The sequence below is a fragment of the Trachinotus anak genome, unplaced genomic scaffold (genome assembly GCF_046630095.1).
Source record: "Trachinotus anak isolate AG129_WGS33_773 ecotype Australia unplaced genomic scaffold, CSIRO_AGI_Tana_v1 ptg000023l, whole genome shotgun sequence".
NCBI classification, from domain to species: Eukaryota; Metazoa; Chordata; class Actinopteri; order Carangiformes; family Carangidae; genus Trachinotus; species Trachinotus anak.
This window is the reverse complement of record NW_027273874.1, coordinates 6875195-6901772: the sequence shown is the minus strand read 5'-3', so window position 1 is coordinate 6901772 and position 26578 is coordinate 6875195. Positions and strand designations below refer to the sequence as shown.

The window sequence follows — 26578 nt, the reverse complement described above, 5'->3', positions numbered from 1 at the left end:
CTGATGAACCTGTCCCCTACAAATGTCTTCTAATGGTTTAGGGTGTTAGGATGAGCTTGCTATGGTAACTACAGTACATGGAGGATGGGCAGTGATGGGATGAGATGGATGTATGGTCAGGGTTTCACCCTGCAGACAGAATACGTCATGACATCCATGTCGACACACTCTTTCTCTCTCTGACACGCAACACAACACGCACACCAACACTTCCACTCCTTTCCTCTGCTTCTGTTGGTCCTCCCTGTTGTCACTTACCTCTTGGTCCAGGTAACCCAGGTTGCCCTGGCAACCCAGGTATACCGGGGTCTCCAGGCTCTCCGCGAAAGCCGGGGGTTCCGACATAACCAATGCCAGGCTCGCCAGCGATGCCAGGACGACCCTTAGAGCCTGGGAACCCTGGGAAACCTTTCTCTCCAACTGTGCCAAAGCCAGGATCACCCTGTGAAGAGAAGGGGAGGGAAGGGAAGGGAAGGGAAGGGAAGGGAAGGGAAGGGAATGGAGTGGAAGGGAAGGGAAGGGAAGGGAAGGGAAGGGAAGGGAAGGGAAGGTCACATTAAAATCCTTATCTGTATTTGTTGTTTTAAGAACTTGCTGAAACTTGCAGATGAAAACCTTTAGATTAATATGAATCCTCTGTATCTTAGTACTCACTGGGGGCCCAGGGGGTCCAGGGAAGCCAGGCAGCCCGTCTCTGCCAGATTTTCCAGTTTCACCTGTAGGTCCTCTAGGCCCAGGAGCTCCAAGCTCTCCTTTCACCCCCAAACCCGGGTTGGGGTAGTACGATGCCCCCTTTTCTCCCTTACGACCAAAGAAACCGGGTTCACCACGTCGACCCTGGATGAGGGTGGGAACTTGCATTACTTCAAAAACCCCTTTTATGAACAGTGTCAGTGTTTACTACAAGATTAGGATCTATGACATATAATACTACTAATATATGTCTAAAATTTTACTCACAGGAGGTCCCTGAACGCCATTAAAGCCAGGTGAACCAGAATCACCAAGCTCACCCTTTCGTCCAGGGAAGCCGGGGCTGCCGTTTACTCCAGGGGCTCCAGGCAATCCAGGCAACCCTGGGGAGCCTCCTTCGCGGCAGGCACAGTCGCCAGGATCACCTGGAGGAAATGAGGCAACAAAGAAGGCAGAAAGTGGACGGGAAGATAGAGGGAAGAAAGGGAAAAAAGGGTAATGAGAGAAGAGGGGAAGAAAAGGAGGGATGAGGACAGAAGAGGTAGAGGGTGACCATCCTTACCCCAAAAACTGTAAGAAATCATGACTTTTTTTTATATGACAAAAATGCACCGTAATGCTATAATGAATAGGGGTCAGTTTTTGCACATCAGTTGAAGCAATGTCAAACTGAAAAATGTACAAAATGTAAATGAAATGTAAGCAAAAAAATAGGATGTCTCTATCTGTGAAAACATATGCGATCATGAAAAGGGGCCACTCAAGCAGGAAAAGTTTTCAAGCAGCCATCGTCCTGTTTGTTCGAAAACTGAAGTGAAATATCTAGAGAGCGTGTACCTCTGAAGCCTTTGTATCCTGTGCTACCCGGCGGTCCTCTGGGGCCCGGTGTCCCAGGCTCTCCAGGGTAGCTGGTGGGGATGCCATTAGGAGAACCTGCAAGCGCACATACACACACACATTGCATTAGATCAATTAATGGTAAAATAGTCACAAAGCAGCCTCAAATAAAGTATAAGTTTTGTGCTTGTCAGATTTCACACTGTTTCATCTTCAGCTGAATTGCACTGACCGATGTAAGATATGTAAGTTCCTGTCTTAGAAGAACTTATTTTTTCCACTCACACCTTAATGTTTATATAATAAAAAACAGGAATGATTCAAATCAGCAGATTGGAAGCACAGCTTGATGTCACAGTGTGAAATCAGGGTTAGTTTGCTCTGTTTGGTCATGAAGATTTGAGCTGCTGCTGCAAGGTGACAGATGCTTATTTTTTAAAGCATTAAATTGTTTATATCAGAGTAAAATATAAAACAGCATTGTCTTTAGCAAGAATTCAGTGATTTTACATCGACTATAATGGCTAAGAGCTACTTGCCACAAGCAGCATGCATAGCCCTGTTGCAAATACACAAACACACTCGTCTTATTTTTTTCATCCAGTGAATGAGCTCATCACATCAGCCAATGAATTAATGGGGGCTGCAGGGAGCCTCATGTGGATGAAAGATCTTAAATGTTCCCAATAAACTGAAAGAAAGCATTTGATAATTATCATTGTTATTGTTGTTGTTAACATTACTTTCTTTCAGTTTGTGTCTCAGTTCTTTTAATGTGTTTGTGCCAATAAAACAAAAAAAAAAAAAGAATTAAAAATCCCTGTTGCAAATTCTGCCAAGCGTGAACGTCCATGTAAAATCAGTGAATTTTTTTCAGAGCAGGCGACACTTTGTGGCCAAAGATGAGAGAAGCAGCTTGGAGCAGAGAGACCCTCCCATCCAAGTCTGAAGCCAGTGAAGAGCCTGCGCTCTCCTCAGCTATACTTACCACAGCACCCTGCACAGAGTACAGCGTTGGGGTGAAAAAAAAGCACTTTGGCAGTTAGGTACTGCCTGCTGAAAGTTGTGTTTGTTGTTCTGAGTTTCGCTTTGACAGGCTGAACATAAGTCATGGCGATCATAGCGTTATATGGCTGCCTAGGTTACCCGTATTTGACTGACCTTTGTGAGGTGGATAGATGACGCAGGGATCAGTGGACGAGCCTTGGAGGACAGTAAAGTCAGTCAGCCATTATGTTTTAAAGTCTGCCTCTGCCTTGTCTTGTACTCTTACCGATGACCTGACCTTTCTGACTGCAAAGTTACAAAACCCTTTTTCCTATTGCAAGTATATGATGCCAACCGCAGCTCAGTACCAGAATGATGCTGTATCTCCATCTTGAAGTTGCTTATTGTTGCGTAATTTTATCGCTAAAAATAATAATAAACTCCTTTCATGCAGGTATGCAGCTAAAATAGAAGACAACTTAAACAACAGTATAAATTGAAAACACATCTAAAGGAGGAAGAGGGAAGTTTAGAATAATACTGTCATATTGTAAAACGCTCATGTTCATTGCTATCAAAAGGCTTCAGTTCTCATCTCTCAAATAAGCCACGTCAATCCTTATCATGACCACCTGTGAAGGACCAGAGAGCTTTTGTTAGTCAATTCTGCGTGAACATACTAGAGGGGCCTGGAGGTCCAGGAGGCCCGATGGGTCCGGGGAGTCCAGGGGAGCCTGGGAGTCCTTCAATGCCATAGCCTGCTATACCTGGGTTACCCTTCTCTCCCTTTGGGCCTGGGGTCCCGGGAAACCCTGGTGAGGCTGGACGAGCTCCATATGTGGGATCTGGGCAGAGGAGATGATTGACAGATACATTCAATTAATATATTAATGTAAAAATAAACCAGTCTGTGCAGTTTATTGATGATTGACATTGTTTGAATGTATCTGATGATAATGTTCAAGTAACTTGCCCAACACTGTTCCTGGTGGGCCTGGTGGTCCTGGGAAACCTGGAGCTCCCTGGTCACCTGGAGCACCGGGCAGGCCACTGAAGCCTGGATCACCTGGGAGTCCTGCAGCCAATCACAGGAAAGAAAAAAGTTAACAAAGAAGGCTTACACATATTAAAATATAGGCCACTGTCAAATTATTAAGTTATTAGGTCATGAATAAATCTGTTACCTTGAACAGAGGTGCCCAGTTCATTAACGTAAGCAGGAGGTCCTGGGAGTCCGGGTTCTCCCTGGTCTCCCTAATAGACACACATTCAAAAGCTCACAAATTAACATGTTACATATAAAAAAATTAACAAGAATTTTTCCTTTAAACCCATTTGTACCACATATTAACACAAAATGAAGTCATTATCTCTCTAAATAACAGAACAGCTTCCCTGAGGGAAACCAGAAAAAGAAGAAACACTGGCACCATCTGCTGGTAAAATACTGGTATTGCAAGTATCCTCAAAACCATCATGAATACTGAAACAAACCCTGATTTTTGCAGTTGTTGTGCAGTGTAATCCCACAATGCAATGTACAAACAAAACTGAGAAGCCACTCAAAGCTGCAAAGATAAATATTAATTCTGCATGATAGTAAAAAAGTTCCAGCAACAACAAATGGATTGAAAATACATTTTGGAAAACCATTTGGCCCTGTCTTTGTTAAGTTTAATATGCAGTGATATTGTGATACAAGTCAAAGTATAACAAATACTGTAATAGTAACTGGGGGCTGACAGCAGACAGCAGGCCAAGAATAACTAACATGCCCTAAGCTGCAATACAAGACGAAATAGTGGGCGGTATTAGATGTATTTACATTTTGTATTTACATTTCAATTTACAATAGATTTGTGAAAATGCAGATTTATGTAACTAAGAAAGTGAAAACTTCAGTGCACAAACACACACTCTCTGTTTACCTTGGGTCCTATGTATCCTGGTTGCCCGGGGAAACCTGGGTTACCCCTGAATCCCTGCATCAAGGAAAAAAGTTCATTACAGTTCAGAGGGTAATATTTTACTTTTTACTGCACTACATTTATGACCTATAGTTACAAGTTACGTCTGCAGTTTACATTCTAAATAGAAGATGAATTCAGATAATAGGAAGTATTACCTTTGGTGTAACTGTGTGAAAATATAAAGTAGTAATATATATTATGCTAGATGTTGCTAATAGGTATTGATTGTATTGATAATTCATGATGTTCTGAATGAAGGGAACCTTTACTTTTGATATTTAAGTGGATTCGACTGATCACTTTTCAATACTTCTGCTTAGGTAAAAGATTAAATGCAGGGTTTTTCCATTGTGGTCCTGACATTAGTGTCTGAATACTTGTACCACTGCAGAAAATGTTTTAAAATGTTTGATGGTGATGAAGTTCAACCCAGAATTAAATTGGTTTCACCAGTGAGTTACCTGTTGTCCTGTAGCGCCAGGTGGGCCATTAAAACCTGGAGGACCCTGTTTGGTGGAATCATAGACGACATCCACCACAGAGGAAGAAGAAAAGGATGAGTCAGGGACACATTTAACCACAGAGGAAGACAGGAAACAAATGCATCTAAATTCTAAGGAATCTGTGGGATGCTGAGGTTCAAGGAGGAGATTCTTCATCTTCTTCACTAAAATATGAAATTACTGTTTAGCACTTACTCTTGCTCCGGGGTATCCAGGGATGCCCTTTTCTCCATATTCACCACGGTAACCAAAAGGTCCCTGCAATTAAGTGAAAAAAAAATATATAGGTAAGTGTTAAAGCCAGAATTTATCTCCTTGTTTGATATTCTCACTGAAATCATCTCCAGTTTTTCTAACTGTTTATACAGAAATGAAGTGACACTGGAAATTAATATTTCTAATTCTACAAAAATACTCACAGGTTGGCCAGGTGTGCCAGGGAATCCTCTGAATCCCTTCGGGCCTGGTTCCCCCTGTGACACAGACACAGATAAAACAAAAATGAACAAATATTAAATTATGATCTATATGACAGTATTAGATGGATGTTTTGTATCTGCATTTCTTAGGTTTATGCATCATTTACACGTTCCTTATATCAAAACTTACCTTTGCATGTATTATCTCACTCACAACAAAGAAGAGAACAATGAACCTCGCAATTTTTACAGGAATGAATTATTTGAAAGTGGCCTCACCCATTAGGTGCTTCATATGTGGATCACATTACATCAACTTAAGGACAATTAAGGACAGTTACTCTTCTTGCTGGTGCAGCATCAAGGATGCTTTAGCATTCAAACTTTGACCAACCGTCATAGATGTAATCAAAAAGATCTTATAAATAATAACATGAACTCATCCGCTTCTTGATTTAAAAAGCTGTTTGCTATTGTTTAGTAGCAAATGCTCAAATCTCGGGCATTAAAACATCCTTAAAAGCTCTCCACAGATTCTCTGCAAGTTCATTTCCAATCACTGTCAAATAACTTGAAACAAATGGCTGCTTGAAAGGTAGGAAGTCACTGGCATCCTTTAAAAAAAGTAGACACCATTTGCAGTTGATGGGTGAAACCTCCAATATGATCCTTAAATAACCACAGGTACAAATAGGTCAACATTCATTTGCCACATGAGAAACAGTGACCCTGGCAGACACAAGTATATTTTACATTTCACTTACTTTTTATTCTGACTTTATATCACAGAGAAACTTGGTGGGAAGTTCAGGGACACATGGCTGATGTTGGACACTTTTACAGGCCATGTCCATCATCGACACAGCGTTGGCTGCTCTGCTTGACATCAGAAATGTCGAACTATATGAGAAGACCCGTGTTTTCCAACAAACCTGCATTCCTTTGTCTCCTTTGGGCAAACCCACAAACTCCACAACGCCATTGATCATTGGCTGGCCGGGGTCGCCGGGCAAGCCCACGTCGCCCTGGATGCCGTAACCAAGGAAGAGAGAGCTGTTTAAACGGCAACGGCGGCCAGGTGATGGAGGCAGAACGAGGAGGGGAAAGGTGTCGGGAACAGCGGCAGAGTTTTGGGGCGTTTAAGGGAGGACAGGAAGGACTGTTGGCTGGAGGATGGACCCCTTGTGGCGTTGCATGAAGCCACTGAAGAGGTCGTAGTCTGCAGAGCGAGGAGCGGAGTGAGGAAGTAGTTGGGGTGATGATGAGAGGCTTTGTCATCACGATAAAGATTTTAGTTCAGGTTATCCTAATCTCTGGAGACAGAAATGATCTGATTGGTTGATTACAACTCAAAGAGAAGAGCAAAAGGCCTGTAGTTTTGGTTGGGCTGGGATTACAGATAATTTGATGGGATTATCTAATGGACTGATGCTCCCTCTGTGGTTTTGAGTCAGGACCAACCTCTCCTCCATCACTCCCTAAGCTTCCTCCTCCTCTTCCTTCGACTCCTCACTTTTCTTTGCCAACACTTCCTCCTCTTTGGCTGTAAAGTTTGCAGCAATCACTGCTCCTCTTCCTCTTTTAACCTTTAGTCTGTGATGTCCTGCTTGCTGTTGTGTTATTGACCTTTTTACCACTTTTATAATTCAACCCCACCACATCCATGTGTGTGTTGTATGTATGTGTGTATGTATGTGTGTGTGTGTGTGTGTGTGTGTATGTGTGTGTGTGTGTGTGTGTGTGTGTGTGGAAGCGCTACAACCTCAGCTCCTACCCTCTCTTGCTGTGTTACCTTATCTCCTTTGTAGATAGTGAGAGTTTGTTCGCTTCTTAGCGACCCGTCGCCGGGAGTACCACTGGGTCCAGGAAGACCCACGTCGCCCTGAAGTCCGAAATACACACAACACACCATTAGCCAATCAGAAGGAGGTGGGGGTGGAGGGTGGAGAAGGAGAAAGAGGGAGATGATGGGAAGTGAGGAGGAAAAGAGGAGAAAAAAACAAAGAGGAGAAAATGACAAAAGAGCAACAAAGATGAAGAAAATGTAAATGGAAGGTAAAACAAAAAATGAGCAAAGAGACAATAGAAACACAAAGAAATAAACTACATGGCCAAAAGTATGTAGACACATGAACATTACATCCATATGATTCTTGAACATCCAAGTCCAGCCATTGATCAGCTTTTACCCATCTAAGCAAGAAGTCAAAAAAAGTACAGCTACTAATTTGTAGTTCTGACGTAGTGAGACAAAATGAAACTTCTGGCTCAAAAAACTCCTGGGACCTCAGTCAAAATCTGGCCCATATACTTTCACATCTGGACAGAGTCCAGCTGTTATCCTCCGGAACTGAATGATTTTCTGTGTATGTACCAGAATGGGATTGGGATAACCATCTGACAACTGTACAAGGGCCAGATTTGGGCGGAGGAACCAAGCATGTACTCGGCCAGAAGAAAATAAGCATGTGCCCCAAGTATGGGCCAGACTCCAAACTCAAATACTCGCTTCAAATTCAAGACACTTCGGAGTTCAATAGGACAGGAACCTGGTGGACAAATTGAAATTTGTTGATTATTCTTTTAACTTTGGAAGTTTCATCTTTTGGTTTTAAAATCTATGGACACCGTTAAAAAGTGACATTAGACATTAGATTGTGTTATTTACACACATTGCACTTCATATTGTCTAAATACCATTGTATACTATAGCACTGAGACACCAAACCATGAACTGCACCAGACAGCACAAAAGAACACATTTGTCTACATACTTTTGGCCAGATAGATAGATAGAAAGTCGACTTAATTGTTTTTTTCTGGAGCTTTCACCCACATCTCATGGCTTTTACTGAGTTGTAACAGTGGGTGGAAAACTGGGCCAACACCTTCCTCTAGTAAAGACCACCAGATGCTGTTGAAAGCTCCAGAAAAGCCTTGTTAGTGGACTTAAAGTTCAGCTTTTTCTTTTTTTTAAAACAGCTTTCTCCAAGGTCAAAAATCAACGTTCATAGTCAAAATAAGACAAGAAACCTAAGATAAGGTTAAAAATGAAATCAAAAAGAGAAAGCAACAGTGAATGAAACCAAAAATGAAAAACATAACAGTAGATAGACAGTTTAAGGAGAGAGGAAGAGAGACAAAGAAGAAGAAGAGAAAGGTGAGGACAACTTTCAAGCCCTCGTTTTTCCCTAAGCTAAAAAAATAATATTAATGCTGCACATTTTTAATTTGATCCTAAATAAAAAAGTATTTCAACAGGCTAACGGAAAATCCTGCTGCTTCCTGCTGAGTTCAACCCTGACTCTGTCTGAGCTCAGTGTGTGAGGGTTTGGTGTTGAGAACATAGTGCATGCAGTGTGTGAGGATGAAGATGACAGTTAGTACCCATGTGCGATTGTTCAAATGAGATGGGTGGGTTGGTTTGGTGAGTGGATGGGAGGTGAGAAGTCAAGGAGCAGGCAAAAAATGAACTACAAATCCCAGAGTTCACCACCAGATGCCCAAATGTGAATAAGGGGAGGGAGGGGGGAAAGTGCAACGCAGGAAGTAGGAGCGAGTGATTCCAGCAACCAGTTACAGTCCACAGATCGTCCTCTGGTGACAGCTCAGAAGTTTTAATAAAGTTTTAATAGAAGTCAATGATTTTCTTGATTTATTTTCTTGGTTTAATGAGAATTTTTTTATTTCTAGTGCCAAGAAAACACGAAAATGATGCATAATTTGGACAAAATTTGGTGAATTTCACTTGATTTTCTTTTTTCTTTAATTTGGAACTTGAATTTCATCATATAAAATCTCTGAACTGTCATCCAACATTAAGAGAAATCAGTGTGTGACGCCACTGGACAACTCCCAAATAATATTTGAACAAAACTTTGAAACTGAGAACTGCAAATTCATATCAGTCTGTATGAGAATTAGAGGAACAATCAGTCCTTCAAGAGCCTGAATTTGGATTTAAATAAGATTCAAATAGAAATGGTGCGTTTGCGACTTGTCTCAGTGGCAGTACAGATCATCAAGAACAAACCAGACTGAATCAAGCAGAGGTTCATGATCTTTTTTATCATACAGGAAACAGATGTAACAAACAGTTCAGTAGCTGTGTCAATCTGGGGATGGAGAGAGGAGGAGGAGGATGGAGGGATGCAGGGGAAGGAGGGATGTAGGGTAAATTAATGTGTGTTGGACGGAAGAAGTACAGGTTGTCAAGCCACCACCAAAAAAATTTCAACATGCACAGTATTACTGTATCTCCACCCAACACATTCAAGCAGGCTTGCATGCAAATAGAAATGCACAGTCATACACACACACACACCGAGGACCCAGCTAGAGCAATCTAAGCCTGCTGCTATTTTGATGCGCTAATCTGTAGCTGATGTTTATGGACGTATGTAGAATCCACAACATTTTACTCCAAAAATACAAGAAATTTAATGCAGAGTCTCATAAAGATCTGGTCACAGAAAGCAAATATTCTTACAGGCAGAGCGTGGAGAGGGAGTTTATTAAAAGCCTGAGTCTAATGGTTAAAAATGAGCAAACAGCGTGAACACACCAGGTATTTCTGACCCTGTGAGGTCGAAACCAGTGGGTGTTCTCAACCATTATGCCTGATTAAATAAAAGATTTCAATATGGATTTTCTCCTTTCTCTGCCTGAGAGTGCAGCTTTCCTCTTCTGTTTTTTTTAAACACAGAAGGTCAAATATACCTGGAACTTGTTAGCTGTATGTAGCTCGTCACAAAGACTGCAAGGAGGCAAAAGTAGCTAGCTTGAAAACTGAAAACATCTTTTAACAAGTCTGACTTGAAATTTCATATCATGTATTGGAAAAAAGGAAAAACTTCTGAAAAGATTTCTTCTACATATGAATGAGCAAGGCTGACTGCTTCTTGTCTTTGTGCTAAGCTAGGCTAATGCATTGTGACTGCACGCTCCAAATGTTGGACTTTATTTTTTGAAGTGGTTAATTTTTGAAGTTTAGCATTGTGGGTTTTACACTCACTCAGGTATTTGAATACCATTTCAAACTAGAGATGACGGGACAATAAATAATCTGTTTACACAAAACAGTTTGTTTCTTTGAGCAAATTAACACCAACCAAAACTAAATTAGTTATAGACCCAGTATCCACCTAGGGTCCACGGCCTGAGTCTGGCCCATGTACTTCTACATATGGGCTAATTCTGGCTGTTATCCTCCATTGTTGGCTGATGGCCGGATGATTCTCATGTGTGTGGGTCAGATGTTGAACTAGCATCATGACCATCACGCTGTATATGGGCCAGACTTGGGCCGTGGAACCGGGGGCGTATACTGTGCTAGAAGAAACTCAAACATGTGGCTCAAATATGGGCCTGACGTATCTTGATATTTGGTTCCAAATGGCTTTGGTTGGTTTTATAATGAAGGTGTCCAGATCATTTTATGAAAGTTATTTACCTGCACTCACAACCTGTTAATCATCTACAGAGAAACTGAATGATAAAAAAACTAAAACTAAACACAGGACGGGTACAATGTTTTCTTCACAGAAAACAAAGAACAGAACAAAAAGTAAAGACTTGTAGATGCTACTTTCCTACTTTTTCTGTCACAAAGATAAACTACCAGCATCATCAGGCCTTATGAGCGCTTCAGCTAACGATTCGTACCTTGTCTCCTTTTTCTCCTTCATATCCGTCACTGCGGCTTCCCTAGAAAAAACAAGGGTTAGCACAAGACGAGAACAATGTGGCAAACACTCCTGCACAACCACCTGTTTACTGCCTTAAAATAGAACATAATGAATCATTATATTCTATTACTTCACTTACCATTGGCCCTGGGGCACCAGGAGGACCAGGCGGGCCCTAAAGACAGACGACAGATAACATCAACAACAAAATCAGAAATAACATTCACACAAAAACCGACAATGAAATAAAAATATTGTTAGACATACAGACAGATTAGTGTCTGAAATAAAATAAATACAGTAAATAATTATACCTTCAAAAGAACTAATGTGGAACTAATAATAATATTTTCAGTTTATAATAGTACAGCGATTATGAATATAGGACTATTCTTACATTATGTCTCACATTTTAGTTTTTTTGTAATTTTCTAACACAAATTTATGGTAATAAAAAACTACACTCTTAAATTAAAACAATTATGCTGAAATTAATTAAAACCTTAATGAATGAATTACTTAATCAATGATGAATAAGTGGTGTATTAAACTGGTTTTGTGGCAACTCTTTTAGCTACCGTAAAAGGCTTCATCACTCCTTGGGCAGGGTTAAAAAGAAATCCCTGCCTTTTTAATGTCATCCCTAGTGAATCAGAAAATTAAGTGTAGTATATAAAACATAAACATGCAGCCGTGGGACAAATTAAGATGCAGAGAGATTAATTAGTTCACATACGGTGTATCCATCAGGCCCTCTTGGACCAGGAAAACCGGGCGGACCCTCAGGACCTCGGATACCCTGCAGAGATAAAACAACCAGGTCACAACACAAATATCCATACAATTATATTATTAATTATTTTACACAGCACAACATTTAGTACAGTCACAAATCTTATATATTTTCAGTTTTCCTTTGATTTTTACCCCGACCTAAGCTTCCATCTCTACTTTATTCAGTTAATGTCAAACAGCAATTTACATATTATTTCACATATTCAATATATTCTGTATATAAAGTGCAACATTTTACAGAGCACAGCTGTGTTATTTTGTATTTAAGGCAATTCATCAGAACATTGTTGTGCAGTGAACAGAAAAAAAGTAAAAATCTTACAGGTACACCGCTTGCTCCTGGTACACCTGGATAACTCTTAATGAGGAAAAAAAAGAAACACAGATTTATTAAGGAGCAGTCAGAAATAAATCACATCAATAAACACAAAGCACTCAACCGATTAACCAGTTAACTGCCAACTCTGTGCAAGCTTCTTCATTTCTTTTTAAGAAAAGAGTTTAATCTACATTTTGGATCAAACATGCTGACTGGCTGTTGTGGATCATGAGTGTTGGTAAATATCTAAATCCTTTCTACACATTCAATTTTACTATGGCCACTATGTTCATTGTACTGTAGCACCACCTACTGGCCAAATGCCATCAAACTGGCTGGCTCAGAGCTGATATGTGCATCAGTTTAGATGCAGTTGCACAAAAATGTATTAAAGTTTTTGTTCTTTTCTAAAATATAAGAAAAAAATAAAGCAAAAACAAATCTTGAAACTTTTTCTACTCACATCATAAGTCAGGTTGAAAATAGCTAAGTACATTTACTCAAGTGCTGTAATTAGATACATTGAGGTACTTTCCATTTTCTGTTATTTTACGTCTACTCCTCCTCATTTCTCTGACAACTACAGTTACTTTCCAGATTTCACTTTCAAAATAAGGAGGAGGTAAGTCAGTTTATTAAAGATGAAAGGAAACAGGAGTTGTAGGAAGAATAAAGCAACAATAAAGGAGTGAGGAAAAAAAGAAGCTTCCTGCTTTTGTTCTGGAAACATTTTCGGCTTCAGATGAACAGAATCAGGTTCAGCTTGTGAATAAACATGTGAGCAGCGGGAAGGAAGACGTGCACGCGTGAGTTCATCCGAATGTGAGTGTGAACCCTTACTGTGATGCCATTATCTGAGATGTATCGAGGTTCTCCTTTCTGACCCTTTGGCCCAGTAGGCCCCTGTTGAAGGAAAGGATGCCATCAGTAATAAACTCGAGGATTCAAATATACTACTACCAGGATTCAAATATTCCCAATAAACAGATTAATAAATTTTATCCCCACAGCAGGTCCAGGGTATCCTGGTTGTCCTGTCCCGTATCCAGGCTCTCCCTGATCTCCTCTGGTCCCGTTACAGCCGTCCAGTCCTGGTGGTCCTCTGCCACCCTCTGCACCAGGGTGCCCCTACAGAGAGAGGGAGAGGAGGACGAACTCTTTAAGAACAAGCACTGATTGCAGCATTGGGGTATTTATCTTTTTTTTTCCATCAGAAAAAAGAGGGACAATCTTGAGCGAGTAGCTTCCTGTATTTGCATGGACGCATATTGTGTCTGTCTACGAATCTGGTTTACTTACAGGTACTCCATCAGCTCCTTGGAACCCAGGAACTCCCATAGGTCCCTGCATGAGAAAATAATAATTTATGTTCACATATAATCAGGTTAAAACAGTGACTAAAACGATATTTCAGGTTGAATGATGAACATATTTGTAGAAGAAACAGGTTATTCCCTCACTTTGTCTCCTTTGGTGCCAGATGGCCCTTTCAGTCCAATGTGGCCCTTCTCTCCTTTAGGCCCTGCAGGCCCCACGCCGCCACGGGGCCCTTCAGGTCCACTCTGACCAAGTTCACCGAGAGGCCCAGGACGTCCCTGATAGAAGACGGAAGAACAAACCACCTTAGTTTATTAGCATGAATACAAATGAGGTCTAATTATGGAGGTAATATGTTATTAAACACAAAATGATATCATTTAATCAATCGACGACGTTGGTAATGAATCATCCAATCCTCTAAAGGAAAAGAGGTAGCTTGTATTGTGTCTCAGGTTAAGGTGTATATGAGCTTTTATAGTTTTTGTTTTGTGTTGTGTGTATTTGTTTGTCCCATATTTCTTACAGGAGTTTTATCAAGTTGTTTTTTTGGGGTGAGATCGAATGCTCTTCCCTCACTATGGTCCATTTAGCTTCTGATTTTAATCACAAAATTCTCCTCAGCATCAGTTTCTCCAGTTGTGAGAAGATGTAGATGTTCCTACATTTTTCTAAGTGTGACGTAGAAACCTTCAAAAATGTCCAGAAAGATGGGAATTTGATGAATGCGTCATTAATGAGACTTGTTTCCTGTTGTTTTACCTGAACACCAATCAGACTCTGATTCCTTCCACATTTGACCCCAGTGTCCTGCTCAAGAGCACTTCAGCAGCACTTCCCTCTAACTACTGCTTGTCTCTGTCTGTATATTACATGTTCTGTAGAAGCCTCTTGTACATCCCAATATGAAAATCACATGAAAGTAGATGTTTGCAAAATGAAATGCATGATAATTTTTTTAAAGAACAAATCTTTTACAGTGCTTAGAGGAAAAAATGGTTTTTAAAGAGCCCAAAATCAATTGAAAAACCTTTATTCTCTCTGTGGATGTGCCAATTTCCACCACATGAGGGCAGTAGAGAAACAATGACCCAACACTAACAGGTGGTTTGTGCTGATTAGAGTTGGATGGATGTGCAGAGGAATCCTTCTCTTTAGAGGCTGGGTTTGTTAAGACGAACACACACACACACACACACACACACACACACACACACACACACACACACACACACATTCACACCATAGCTTCAACTGCTGACAACCTGCCATTAGCTCATCTTTTAGGCAGGATAACAGGGTAAGGAGAGAGGAGACGGATGGAGGGAAGAGAGGGCGGAGAGTGGGACAGATGTCTGTGTTTGGGTCAAAGGAAAGTCAGATTTGATTCCAGAGCTCCAGCACCTTGTTTGAAATCTTTTTTTTTATTGAACTGTTTTCAGTGCCAGCGCTGAATCACATAAATTCACCCAGATTCAGGGCCTTAATATCAAAACCAACTTGCAATAGTGATTCATCTCTCAATGTTAAACAACAAGGTCTTGGTTGCTATGTTTAAATGCAACAGGTATTTTGTCTTTGGGGAAAATCCATCTCATATCAAAAAAATTGAATATGACTAAATTCTTACACTGAACTCAAAGATGATGAATTAATTTAAAAAGATGCCACCCGCAGTACAGTTAACTGGGAGTGTAAACAAGTGTTGCAGATGTACATTTAACATTTACGAGACATTTATAGACACATTTATGGAGCAGAGATGCATGTTAATGCTTGCATGCACGTGTGTGACTGGATATTCCCGAGGATGTACCGTACCTAATTTAGCTACACGCTTAAATCACAAGGCAAAGTATAGAGGAGGTGAAGTTAAAAAAAGTCTCTGTATATGACAATCCATGGCACACACATACAGTGTATACACACACCCTTCATTATACACAAAGTAAAGGTTTACACACCCCTCTGTTAGGTTCATTCACACACGCAGGCAGACACACATGTAACAAAAAGGAAGGTAATTTTCTCCACCACACCTGGTCCCATTCATATATAACTGTGCTGCCTGCAGACACAAAATCATTTAACTAAAGCAGATACTTTCCAACTCTGAAATAACAAATCTAACATCACAGGACGTCATTAAGAGGGTCAAACACCAGTTATAAACAATCTTTAGCGTTTGTTAGAGTTTATAGCATCCGGACCATTTAGATAAATTCTGCCAGTTACGCAAAAGTACACGACAGTGACTCTTAAATATCTTCCTGTGGCTGTCTAAACTTTATTTTTATCCTACATGGTTCGTACAGATTGTCCTTACACATAATGATTTATCCAAGTGGCTCTAAAACATGAACAAATCTGCGGACACATAAAAAACATGCCACTGAAGTCTATTTTGTGGGCGCTGAACAGAACAATTAAGATGCATGAAGTCAATCAACCAGGCTATTAACAAAATAAAATCTGCTTTCTTCCAAAGAGTTAGATGAAAAGAAGATCTCTCTGGTAGGTGGATTTTGTTAAGGCTAGCTGTTTCCGCACACATATGAGACGTGTAGCAAAAAGCCGAATAATAATTTTTTGCAAAATGTCAAAGTATTCCTTTAAGGTACTTTTAAAAAATGAATTTAAAGGCTACGTTTTAACTTGATAAGGTGATAAATATCCTTTTAAGTAAAGCCCTCTGGGGTAAACTAGTAATTTTGCGATACATAAATAAGGTTGACTTGACATGAAGTTACCAAAAAATGCTGCTCTATGTATCAGGAAGTTCAGCAAGTACAGGCAAACCTAACTTCATATTTCTGACTGCAATGATGTCACTGACACAGAGTTCCTGTTCATTTACTGCACTTGGTTTTTAAAACGACAGTGATCCTGGATTAGCCTTGACCACGCTGTGTCTTGTTGAGGCTGCAGCAGCTCTGCTTGCAGCCCACGTGGCCTCGGGGCAGGCAGGTAACCAGTAATGACAGGGCTGTGCCAGGTAAAGGCAGCCTGCCGGAGCTGTCTGACTCACAGCTCGCGCTCACACCTGGTTTCACCCAGGGAAAATATGCAGGGGTCCTACAGGGAGCCACTTTCTCTCACACCTGGCCTTCCATCCAGCTCATTCCCCATCACCACTTTGCTTTGACTGCATGTCCACTCTTTCCTCTTCCTCCTCTTTCTTGAGTCTTACGTCTTCACTGTCTCTCTACCATGTCTGCCTCCCACTTCCTTCCACCCAAAGCAACAGGCACCTATAAATAGGTCTATCTAAACAGTCGTCCTGCAGCCTGCTCAGGTCTATCTGTGTTTATGCAACACCTCCAGAAGACATACCTCGGAGGGTCGTTGGGTCATCTCCTCAAAAGGCTCTGAGGTCTTTCTAGTATCTATTTTCAGGTCACAGGGGTCACTTTCAAAGACTTGATGGGATACCCTGTCTGTCTGGTGTTATGTAAAAGGTGAGAGGTGACGTGTTAGTTAAGGCAATAAGATGGTTTGCCAACCATAGTCAACCAGTGGATGCATTGTTAAACAGGGAACTTTTCCCACTTGTGAAAAGCTCATAAATGTAAGAAATGGTTACTAAAATTTAATCTCTTTGATGATCAGCTGGAAGTCAGCGTCTTTGAGCATGTGAAGGAGGAAGTGAGGTGAGTTTCTGGGGTTTAAAACCATCCCAGTTTTTTCCCTAACATGGCATGGTATTAAAGATCACAGAGGGAGATTCGGAGAGTGGAGATAAAAGGGAAGGGATGAAAGGGAACGAAACTAAGCAGAAGAAGCAATAAAGACAAAAAAAGAGCACTATTAAACCACATCCAGACAATTAAGCAATCACTTCATGTCTACCATCTAGCCGGTTTTAGACTTCTAACTCGAGAAATTGAATTAGCATATTTCCCAAAATGTCGACCAATTTCTTTAAGGCTGCGCTGATTACTTTCTGCCGCTAGGGAGCAGAAGACTTAAAAAACATCCTGACAGGTGCACAGCCCTGACATGTTATCATGGTCTTATGATGATGCTAAAGCTAACAGCTAACTGTTGCATTAAACAGCATCTGCATTAATTTGGAGAAAATGTTTCTAGTAACCTGATGAGTGGAAATCTAACATTCACTTCTTGCAGCTCTGTTTCCTAAATGCTTTACTTTTTCAACGAGCTACAGTTTGGTCCACATCTATAGTTGGCACACAATGAAATACGGCACTTTGCTTTTCATACGCATGGCGACAAATTTTATCAGAGATCAGTCTATCCCTCATGCCAGTGTCTCAACTCTGTCACACCCTTGCCAGTTGGCATCCCTGTCTGTTTTCATGCCAGCCCAGCGGGTCTCCGCCCGGCTCTTCCAGACCTTCCATCCTCATCACCTTCCAGCAGACTGGTCAGTTTGTAGGCCCAAATCCCCCCCTGCACAAAGGACACAATGGATCCTATTCTGGACCACTAAGCTCTCGGGACTTACTGCTCCCATCGCGCCTACCTCACTTCCTGATAGAGGAGAGTGCTTGGACAGACAGATTCTAGCTGCCATGCGTGTGAAAAACCAGTGTGTGTGCGTTGTTCGTGAACTCACGCGCTCACAAGCACGAACGTGCACTTACCCTCAGGCTCTCTGAGGGTTTATCGGGATGCATTGTTCTGAGGGCTGGGCGTGCTAGGGGGAAGATTTTAGCTGTCACACCTCATGCTCACTGGGGGACAGTGATGGGAGCAAAGTGGAGGGAGGGGCTGGCAAATGTTTGGTCTTTGGGTGCAAGTTTAATCAGTAGGGCAGTCTGATAACCCAATTACAGTTTGAGCCACATGCAAACACCCCCATGAATCGGCAAAACCTCAAACGGCCCCCAACAAAAAGGCTGATGGACTGGCTACAAAATGTGAAAGGGACTTTTGATGCTGCAAAAGATGAAACAGCTGAGAACACCCACTGAAATGATAGCAGCTCCCACACCCGTCTACACATGCACAGACAAGAGAAAGAGGGATATCCTCTCTAGATGGGAATGTTTAGGTTGTGTCGACTTTTCTTCCTCCAGCAATCAGACGCTGAACCCAAACACTTTTGTTTATCTCAGACATGTTTGTCCTACTTGTGCTGAGTGATCATACCAAAAACAGGGTGGACACACAAAGAGAGAAAACTATCACTATCTCCTACATGGGTATCTAAGATGGAACAGAGGTCTTCTCTGATACTTGGATACTAAAACACGTTTCCTTAGATACTATCTAAGAAAACAAGAACACATATCTTCTTAGATACTTGGATAGCAAAGAAACAACATCAAACATCCTTTGCGATGTGCTCCCACCTGTATTTCACTTTGACTCTTTTTGGCTCTTTAGGTTCACATTGTTAACTAGAATGGCACTCAGTAGAATACACACCCCTACCAAGGCCTCACGTTCTCTTCCACCAGATCCAGATTATTACTGGGATCTGCACCAAATTGTACAAACTCATAGCTCTCAACACCATAAATGTGTCAAATTTTTTGAATCATGATCCATACATTGTTTCCAGAGATAACTGATGAAAATGCAGAAAAAGGCCATAATCAGCCCTCCACCAAGTTTGGTGCAAACTGGTACATAATTTTTTGCGAAATCCTGCCAATAAATAAACTACATCGATGCAAAAGTAGCTCATTTATTGGACAGAGTTTTAGCCACCAGTCACTCTTAATTTACCAGAAGATCATGACCTTTGACTTTACCTTGACTTTACAATTTTGTAATTTAAATCAGAAAAATTAAGATTTAATTTGGTAATTGTTTTTTTATGCTACATTTCCTTCATGGCTATCAGATTATTGTCAATGTGTCTCCTCCTACCAACTATTCCTGGCAAATGTTCCAGACTTTGAATAAACTGCTCCAAGCATCCAAACACTTTTAAAGTTACTTTTCATTTCCTGGGTGCCTCTGCGTTTAGAGGAAGACATAAACACTTGAAATCTTCACGTCATTGTCTTTTAATAAGCGTCAACTAGATGATGTCTGTTACTGACTGTTGGTGAAAACAGATGGAAGAAAGGAAATGTGATATAAGAACTTCATGACTTTGGATTTTGGTTCTATTTAAGGTTTGGGAAATAATTGAATGGTACATGTCGTCTGTACCACGTAGACTTATGTCATTGGATTTACTGTTTATCAGTGAATCCAATTCACTTGATTTCAAGCAAATATTACAAACATTTCCAAGCCTTTATCATAAATAATGGTAAAACGAGTTTTGGACTCTTTGGACAAAACAAGCAAATTGTAGATATCGCCTTCTGCTCTGGGAAAATAAAATAGAAGTTTTTCACTATTGAATAACATTTTATAGATAATATGATTAATCAAGAAAATAATCAGCACATAAACTGAAAATTGAAAATAATCCGCAGTAGCAGAACAAAATGTGATCAAACTGCTGCTTTTCCAGAGCTGGTCAAACTGCCATTAAAGGGAAATCAGTCTGAAGGGGGACATTCACAGTTGGGTATCCCAGCAGCACCGTCTTTTCTTCTTTTCTCTCTCTCCTCCACAGACTGTATGTTTTTTCTGCCTGCATGCTTCCCACCCCTCCTCTGTACCTCTGACTCATCTGTTTGCGGTGATGGCCGCCATTAAATAAACAACCTGTTCTCTCTTTTCATCCAGGTGCTTTCCCCTCCAATAAAAATCCCATTAGCGGTCAGCGGGTCCCGCTGTCCCACGGTGATGATGTCATAAAGTTGCAGTGTTTTCTCAGCTGTCAAACAGCGTCGAAGTTGGACGTCAAATTTAAAGTATATTACTTTATTGACTGTCGTTTTTGTTCTTATCTGATTGCATGACATTAAGAGTCTTGAAAAGCAGAACTAAAATATGAAACTAAAACCAAAGTTTTCTACCAAACAATACTCAAGAGGAGCTGTTAGAAAAGCCATAAACATAATACACAGGATTTTTACTCCACAGTCTTGGTGCTAAAATGATGTGTCCACTTTAAAAATTAGCCTCAGGTTAGGACAGTCTGAGTGCAAACAACAGATGTAATTGACATCTATGGCTTGTTTAAACCTCTAAGACCTTTAAAACCAACCATACAGATGTGACTCTTGAAGTAATGCAGATAAAGATGCTGGGTAATGTCTCAAAAATCAATAATGAGTTGTAGTAAAATCCTGTTTTAAAAATTTAAGTTAAAGAAAATTCCTCTGCTGCTGCAGTGACTAATACAAGAGTAGCTTAAAAAATAGTCCTCTGTTAAGGAAACCAGACGCATCAGTTACACCCTGTACTTGAGATACCATCTTGATTTTTGAGTTTCAAACATGTTTTGGATAGGAACCACCAAGGTCGGGTCATGGCATCTGTTAAAGAATAACATCTAAAAAGAACGAGAGCAGCAGGGGAGTTAAGAGATAGTGATGAAAGAAGCGCCCCATATGGGTCAAAATGGGTGTATGGAGAGAAAGGGAGGTTCAGATTATATCATTTACAGCAAAACAAACAATATGATGTGATGATGAAAAAAGTTGGCTTTTGCACTTTTAGTTGAGACTGTCCTGCTGTAAAAAACGAGCCCATGGGTTGTCTGTGCAGCAGTTTATAATGACCCATTGTTAGGTTTTATTGTTAGGTGACATCTAGTGGTCGTAGTAATTATTACAACGAGTAAAGGGAAAAGTGCGGTGACCAATCAAGCCGCTATTTCAGGAGACACTCCTGTGGGTCATATCAGAGGGTTGAAAAAACTACCTGTATGGTTGATCACGTTGGAGGACTGGTTTCATCTCTTGCACTTTTATTTAGGGTTAGAATTTTCTGGTATTGTTACAGCCTGTAAAGGTGCAGTCAGGAACCAAGAAAAGCTAACGTTAGCTACATGTTATTCACACGAACTTGAACTTGCGAATTGTTTGTGCACAATTTCCAGTGCACAGTTTTATACAATGCATATTAATGTGTGTTTCCATCCATTGATGCTATGTGAATATTTGGGGCTGGTTCATTGAGATAAACATTCGATGGCACCATTTCCCCAGTTGGATGAAGAGGGTGCAATGACATTAAAGTTAATTTTCCACTCAAGTTGAAACATTTTCACCTCCCAAGGTTCTAGGTTCGAACCTTTCTATGTTCTCCTGATACCTGCTTGGGTTTCCTACTTCCACTCTGGCCACAAGCCAAAGCCATGCAGTTTAGGTTAACTGGTGACTCTAAATTGCCCATAGGTGTGAATGCTTGTTTGCCTCTACATGTCAGCCCTGCGACAGACTGGCAACCTGTCAAGGGTGTACCCCAACCTCCCCCAAGGTCAGTCAGTGGGATTGGCCCCAGCCGCCCTTGCAACCATAAAAGCAGAGGCGGAATGGCTAATGAATGTTGGCATGTTGAATTTTAAACCTGTGACGATCAGAATAAAATTCAAACTGCTGATCAAGCTCAACCTACAAATATATGAGATGTCAAAATCCCATCTGGGTCAAACCCTTGTTTACAAACAGCGCTGGAGCCTGTTGACGGCAGAGACAGCCAAGAATGTGACAAACAAAGGCAACAAGTACGCGTTTCAGATTTGATCGGTCAGGGGTGTAGAAATATGTGGATTTGAAGTATGAACCTCCCGTTTCTCCTTCAGCTTCACCTCCCTGTGTTTATAAGAGGTGAGAAAGATGTGCTCACGTTATCCCGCCTGCACAACAAAAGAAAAGAGAAATGTGTGTGAGCAAGCTCCATCCAGCTGTGTTTAGTTAGGTAGGACTGAGATTCCTGCAGAGTTTGTTAACACTCTGCTAATGTGCATATTTTTTGTATCAGTTTGTGAATGTCTGCATCAGCAGAGTGGGACTCCTCCTCCACTTATCTTCTCTCTCCGCTCCTTCAAAACAAGAGTTCGGAGATAGACACTACAGGAGACATCAGTTTCTTCCCTTAGTTTCCCTTTTCACTCCCTCCAGATACCATCGCCCATGCAACCTGCAGCTGAGCCCCTCACTGACAATACGGTCCAGATCAAACGCAGCAGGAGTGATGTCTTCCTATAGTTTAACTGTGTTTGCACAGACTTTAGGATTTAAGATGCACCACACACATACTCATCCTAAAGTCTTTTGGTCGTGTTTGAAGGTGTTGAGCATCTACATGTTTAACTACATTTCACTGACTTTAAGCTTTGGTAACAAGCAGGGCAGGGCAACTGTGCTGAAAAGAAAAAATGCCATAAGTGATAGTTTGCGTTAACTCTGTGTGCGAGTGTGTGGAGGTGGAAATGTCATAAATAACTGTGCCGTCATCATCGCATCAAACCACAAGCGCCTATAAAATCAGTAATAAGCAGTTTTGTGCATTCCTGCACATGTTTGCCCTGTGTATAGGTGTGTGTGTGTGTGTGTGTGTGTGTGTGTGTGTGCAGAAGACACAGTACAGGGTGAAACTGATGAGACCCTCCCTGTAGCATTTTTCCATTTCATACTTCATCAACCTTTATTTTCTATCTCATTCTTCCATTTGGTTTTAGCTGGTGACTGAAGACTGAGTTTCTGCCACATTTCAAAGTAAAGTATTTTAACTCCACATTAAAATGTTTTAATCTGCATCTTAATTTGTTAAAGATGCTTCAAGGATTTTAATAGTTTAGATTAATAAGAAGAAAACAATGCAAATCTTGATGTAAAGCATATAATGGATTTAGCAGAAGAGAGTAAAACAGTAGTAAACTGCAGCTGTGTGCACAGTTAAACTAATAAATAAACTAATAAACTAAGTTTTATTGAGTAGATTAGATTAGATTCAATTTTGTTGTCATTGGACAAGTACAAGAGCTTAAACAATGAAATTCAGTTGGCATCTAACCAGAAGTGCATATTACACTTTGTAATAAAACATTTTGGTGATGTGCATTAATAGATGTAAATAAGACTATGACTCATTTTATTAATGTTTCAAGAGTTACTGACTAGATTTGCCCATCTGTACTGAGTCTGATAAACTCTGTGATGTTAAATTAATCAGAATAATATTTGTTTATCGCTCCACACAACAAGTGATTGATACCACATCAGACCTGCTCATGTGTGGCCTTCAGGAACAGGCAGCAGCATCATGTAACAGAGGCTGAACTAAACGCATCTAAATTAAAGACAGTGATGGACGTGCACACATCACGCTCTCTGCTGAGAAACCCTCGTGCAGCACATGTCGAACCTGCAGGAGCCATGTGAGGGCGGTAGAGTGCACTGGAAGCTGAGGTGCAACAGATGATGCAGCAACAGTGACTGAGGAGGAGGTGTCGGGGAGACAGATCCATATATTTATACATCTCTTGATTAGATGCCTCAGTGACGCTGGAATCATTGTCTCACTTTGCAGTTTGATGTCTCTTTTCTTGCTTTCCTTCTTTTCTGTTCTGCACATTTTCACCTGTGTGATTTCACCTTGAAGTTTAAATGCAACAATAACAATAAAAACAAATTGATCGCTGTGATTGATCCAAATAGGTGAAAGAACCTAAAGAGTGGTGAGGAATGAGAGACAGACAGACGGATAAAGAGTCTCTCTCTCACACACACACACACACACACACACACACACACACACACACACTTGGCCCTGTCTATGTCTGAGTCTGTGATCCTGGTGCCTCTGACCTTCTGCTCTACCCTGGCCTTTGTGGTGGCTGTGACCTTTAACCTTTCCTAGACTTTGTGTCGGGTGAGGGGATGAGCCAGAGTGTCAGGTGTGTGTGTGTGTGTGTGTGTGTGTGTGTTTCAAAGAGAGAGGAAAGAGAAGTTCAGAGCTAAACTGCATCCTGACATCAGCAGACGTTTTTTTGTTTGTTGAGCCATTTCGGACAAAATGAGGCAAAATGGCTGCTCTACCGCCATTTTACAAGTGTGTGTGTGTGTGTGTGTGTGTGTGTGTCTGTGTGTGTGTGTGTGTGTGTGTCTGTGAAGATGAAGCCTAAACAAAGACCACCACCATTTTTAGACTGGTGGCCTCAAAAGGAGGGAGAGTCTGATAAAATACCATACAGGGGCCCAGGAGAGTGTGTGTCTGTGTTTGTGTGTGTGTGTGTAGAGAAATGTCTGAATGACAGGACACTACTGATAAGACTGTCCCGTACATTAGTCTGGTCTGTAGGTACATCATCATACACGTCTCACACACACACACACACACACACACACACACACACACACACACACACACAAACATGAAAGGCCCATACATAGACCTCTAAAACACACACACACACACATACACACACACAAGCGCTCACTCAGCGAAACTCAGACAAGCTTAATAATCACAAACACAACACATTAGAGAATGCATGAGAGAGAGAGAGAGAGAGAGAGAGAGAGAGAGAGAGAGAGAGAGAGAGAGAGAGAGGAGATAAGGAAGGACAGAGGAGATAAGGAAGGACACAGGACAGAGGAGACAGAGATCAAAGTCATGGTTCATGTTTTTCCCAGGTTCGCGCTGCTGCCAGCTGAGATTATCAGTGTGTGATCTGAGCCTGTGTTTGACAACAGCTCCACCTCTCCCCAAGTTTACAGAGTTTAACGTCTCCGACATTAAACTTTAAATTAACAATGTTCCCACACACCTGCTGCTGGGATTTTTTTACATCTATTTTTCTGATTTTGTATCTGTCTTCACTCATTTTGTGTCTGTTTGGTCATTTTTTTGTCCCTTTGTGGTCATTTTGCGTCTATTTTACTCATTTTGTGTCTTTTTAGTCATTTTGCATGTCTTCGAAGCCATTTTGTGTCAAGTCCAGCTCATTTTGTGTCTTCTTGTTGTTGCTCTTTCAGTTGTTTTGCGTCTCTTTTTTGTTGTTTTATTTCCTTTCCTTGTCCAAGGGCCACCTGACCCCTTGGGCCCCTGGTCCTGTGCCCAGTAGGCCCGTTTAGTAATCCATCCATGCCTGTATCTGTCCATTATTGTCACCGCATCTCTCTTTCTCTCTTCACTTCTTCTTTAGGCTCAAAATTTAAATCTGTCTTTTATTTCTTATCTTTTTCCTGACACCCTCCTCCTCTCATTTGTTTCCTCTCTCCTTTTTTGTTTGCAGATTAAAGTTGAAAAATTGTTCAGTCCCTCCTCATCCTTCTCTCATCTGGTTTGACATAAAAGGAATTCTGCTCCCCCATCTTTCTCTCTCTCTTTTTGTTTCTATTCCTCTTCGACTGTTTCTTCTCTTTTTCTCGTCTCTACCTGCTCCAGGATTAAAGTCAAGGAATTCAGGGATGGAGAGATGCAGTCTCTCATCGAGAGGCCCTGCAGAGGGGGTTTTCTTATCTTCCCATCCCACCGAGACACACATCCACTATCACTTTACCCTCATCTTATTTTGAAAGGGTCGGGCGCTGCACTCTCTCTTTTCCTCTCTATTCATCCTTCATTCCTTTGTTGTCTGGGTGTGTGTTAAAGAGTGTGTGTCTCTTTCACACACTTACATGCTTCTCCTGCTCATGAAATCACTGGAGACTTTTTTTTCATCGTTATTTGAATCAAATAATCACTTCCTATTTTCAGCCTCTCCAATGTGAGGATTTGCTGATCATGGGAAACTGCTGTTGCTTTTTTTATGCACTTAAAAAGTTCATTTCAGTCCTGTTTATGCCTTAAGTTTGTTTGGTCAAATTCAACCATATTCACATAACTTTAGCTGCCTTTTTTAGTGTTGTTTCTCTGCAGCTTTTGCCATAATTATGACATCTGTATTCTTGAGAGCTGGAGGTGGTGGACTCACATTTATTTACTTCTCTTCTGTTCATGTCAGGGAGGTTAGTTATTGTAATTTGTGGTTTGTTCATGTTTAGGTTGAGTTTCTGTGTCAGACAGATGTGTGAGGTTGTTGTTTTTGGACTTTGTCCGTCCCAAAGCTGAAATCTTACTCTGTTTATTGTAAAACACGTTGTAAATAAATGCAACAGTTACCAACTACCAGGAAGCTGCGTCTGTGGCCACTTGAGGATGATGAGTCCGTCTGTGTCAGGGTTTTATTAACATCGACACAGTCAAACACTAAAGAGCAGAGTAAGATTAATAAGAGTAAGTT

The 26578-nt window shown here is 41.0% G+C and overlaps 1 protein-coding gene across 6 annotated transcripts in view; it reads right to left on the bottom strand.

The window, feature by feature from the left end:
* col4a6 (collagen, type IV, alpha 6) overlaps window positions 1–26578 on the bottom strand; it is a 121311-nt gene that overhangs the window by 16876 nt on the left and 77857 nt on the right. For 3 of the 6 annotated variants that reach the window (XM_071459798.1, XM_071459797.1, XM_071459802.1), the window contains exons 5-25: window positions 13671–13805; window positions 13510–13554; window positions 13219–13338; window positions 13051–13113; window positions 12214–12249; window positions 11833–11895; window positions 11236–11271; window positions 11074–11115; window positions 6342–6434; window positions 5410–5463; window positions 5186–5248; window positions 4949–4993; window positions 4446–4499; window positions 3702–3771; window positions 3491–3592; window positions 3198–3362; window positions 2692–2733; window positions 1531–1626; window positions 961–1118; window positions 655–837; window positions 259–442 (exon numbers count right to left, since the gene is read on the bottom strand). In XM_071459798.1, the coding sequence (XP_071315899.1) occupies window positions 259–442; window positions 655–837; window positions 961–1118; window positions 1531–1626; window positions 2692–2733; window positions 3198–3362; window positions 3491–3592; window positions 3702–3771; window positions 4446–4499; window positions 4949–4993; window positions 5186–5248; window positions 5410–5463; window positions 6342–6434; window positions 11074–11115; window positions 11236–11271; window positions 11833–11895; window positions 12214–12249; window positions 13051–13113; window positions 13219–13338; window positions 13510–13554; window positions 13671–13805 (1849 nt within the window). Of the gene's footprint in view, window positions 1–258; window positions 443–654; window positions 838–960; window positions 1119–1530; window positions 1627–2691; window positions 2734–3197; window positions 3363–3490; window positions 3593–3701; window positions 3772–4445; window positions 4500–4948; window positions 4994–5185; window positions 5249–5409; window positions 5464–6341; window positions 6435–7201; window positions 7292–11073; window positions 11116–11235; window positions 11272–11832; window positions 11896–12213; window positions 12250–13050; window positions 13114–13218; window positions 13339–13509; window positions 13555–13670; window positions 13806–26578 lie in introns of all 6 variants that reach the window. The other 3 variants (XM_071459800.1, XM_071459801.1, XM_071459803.1) reach the window with 3 other exon arrangements.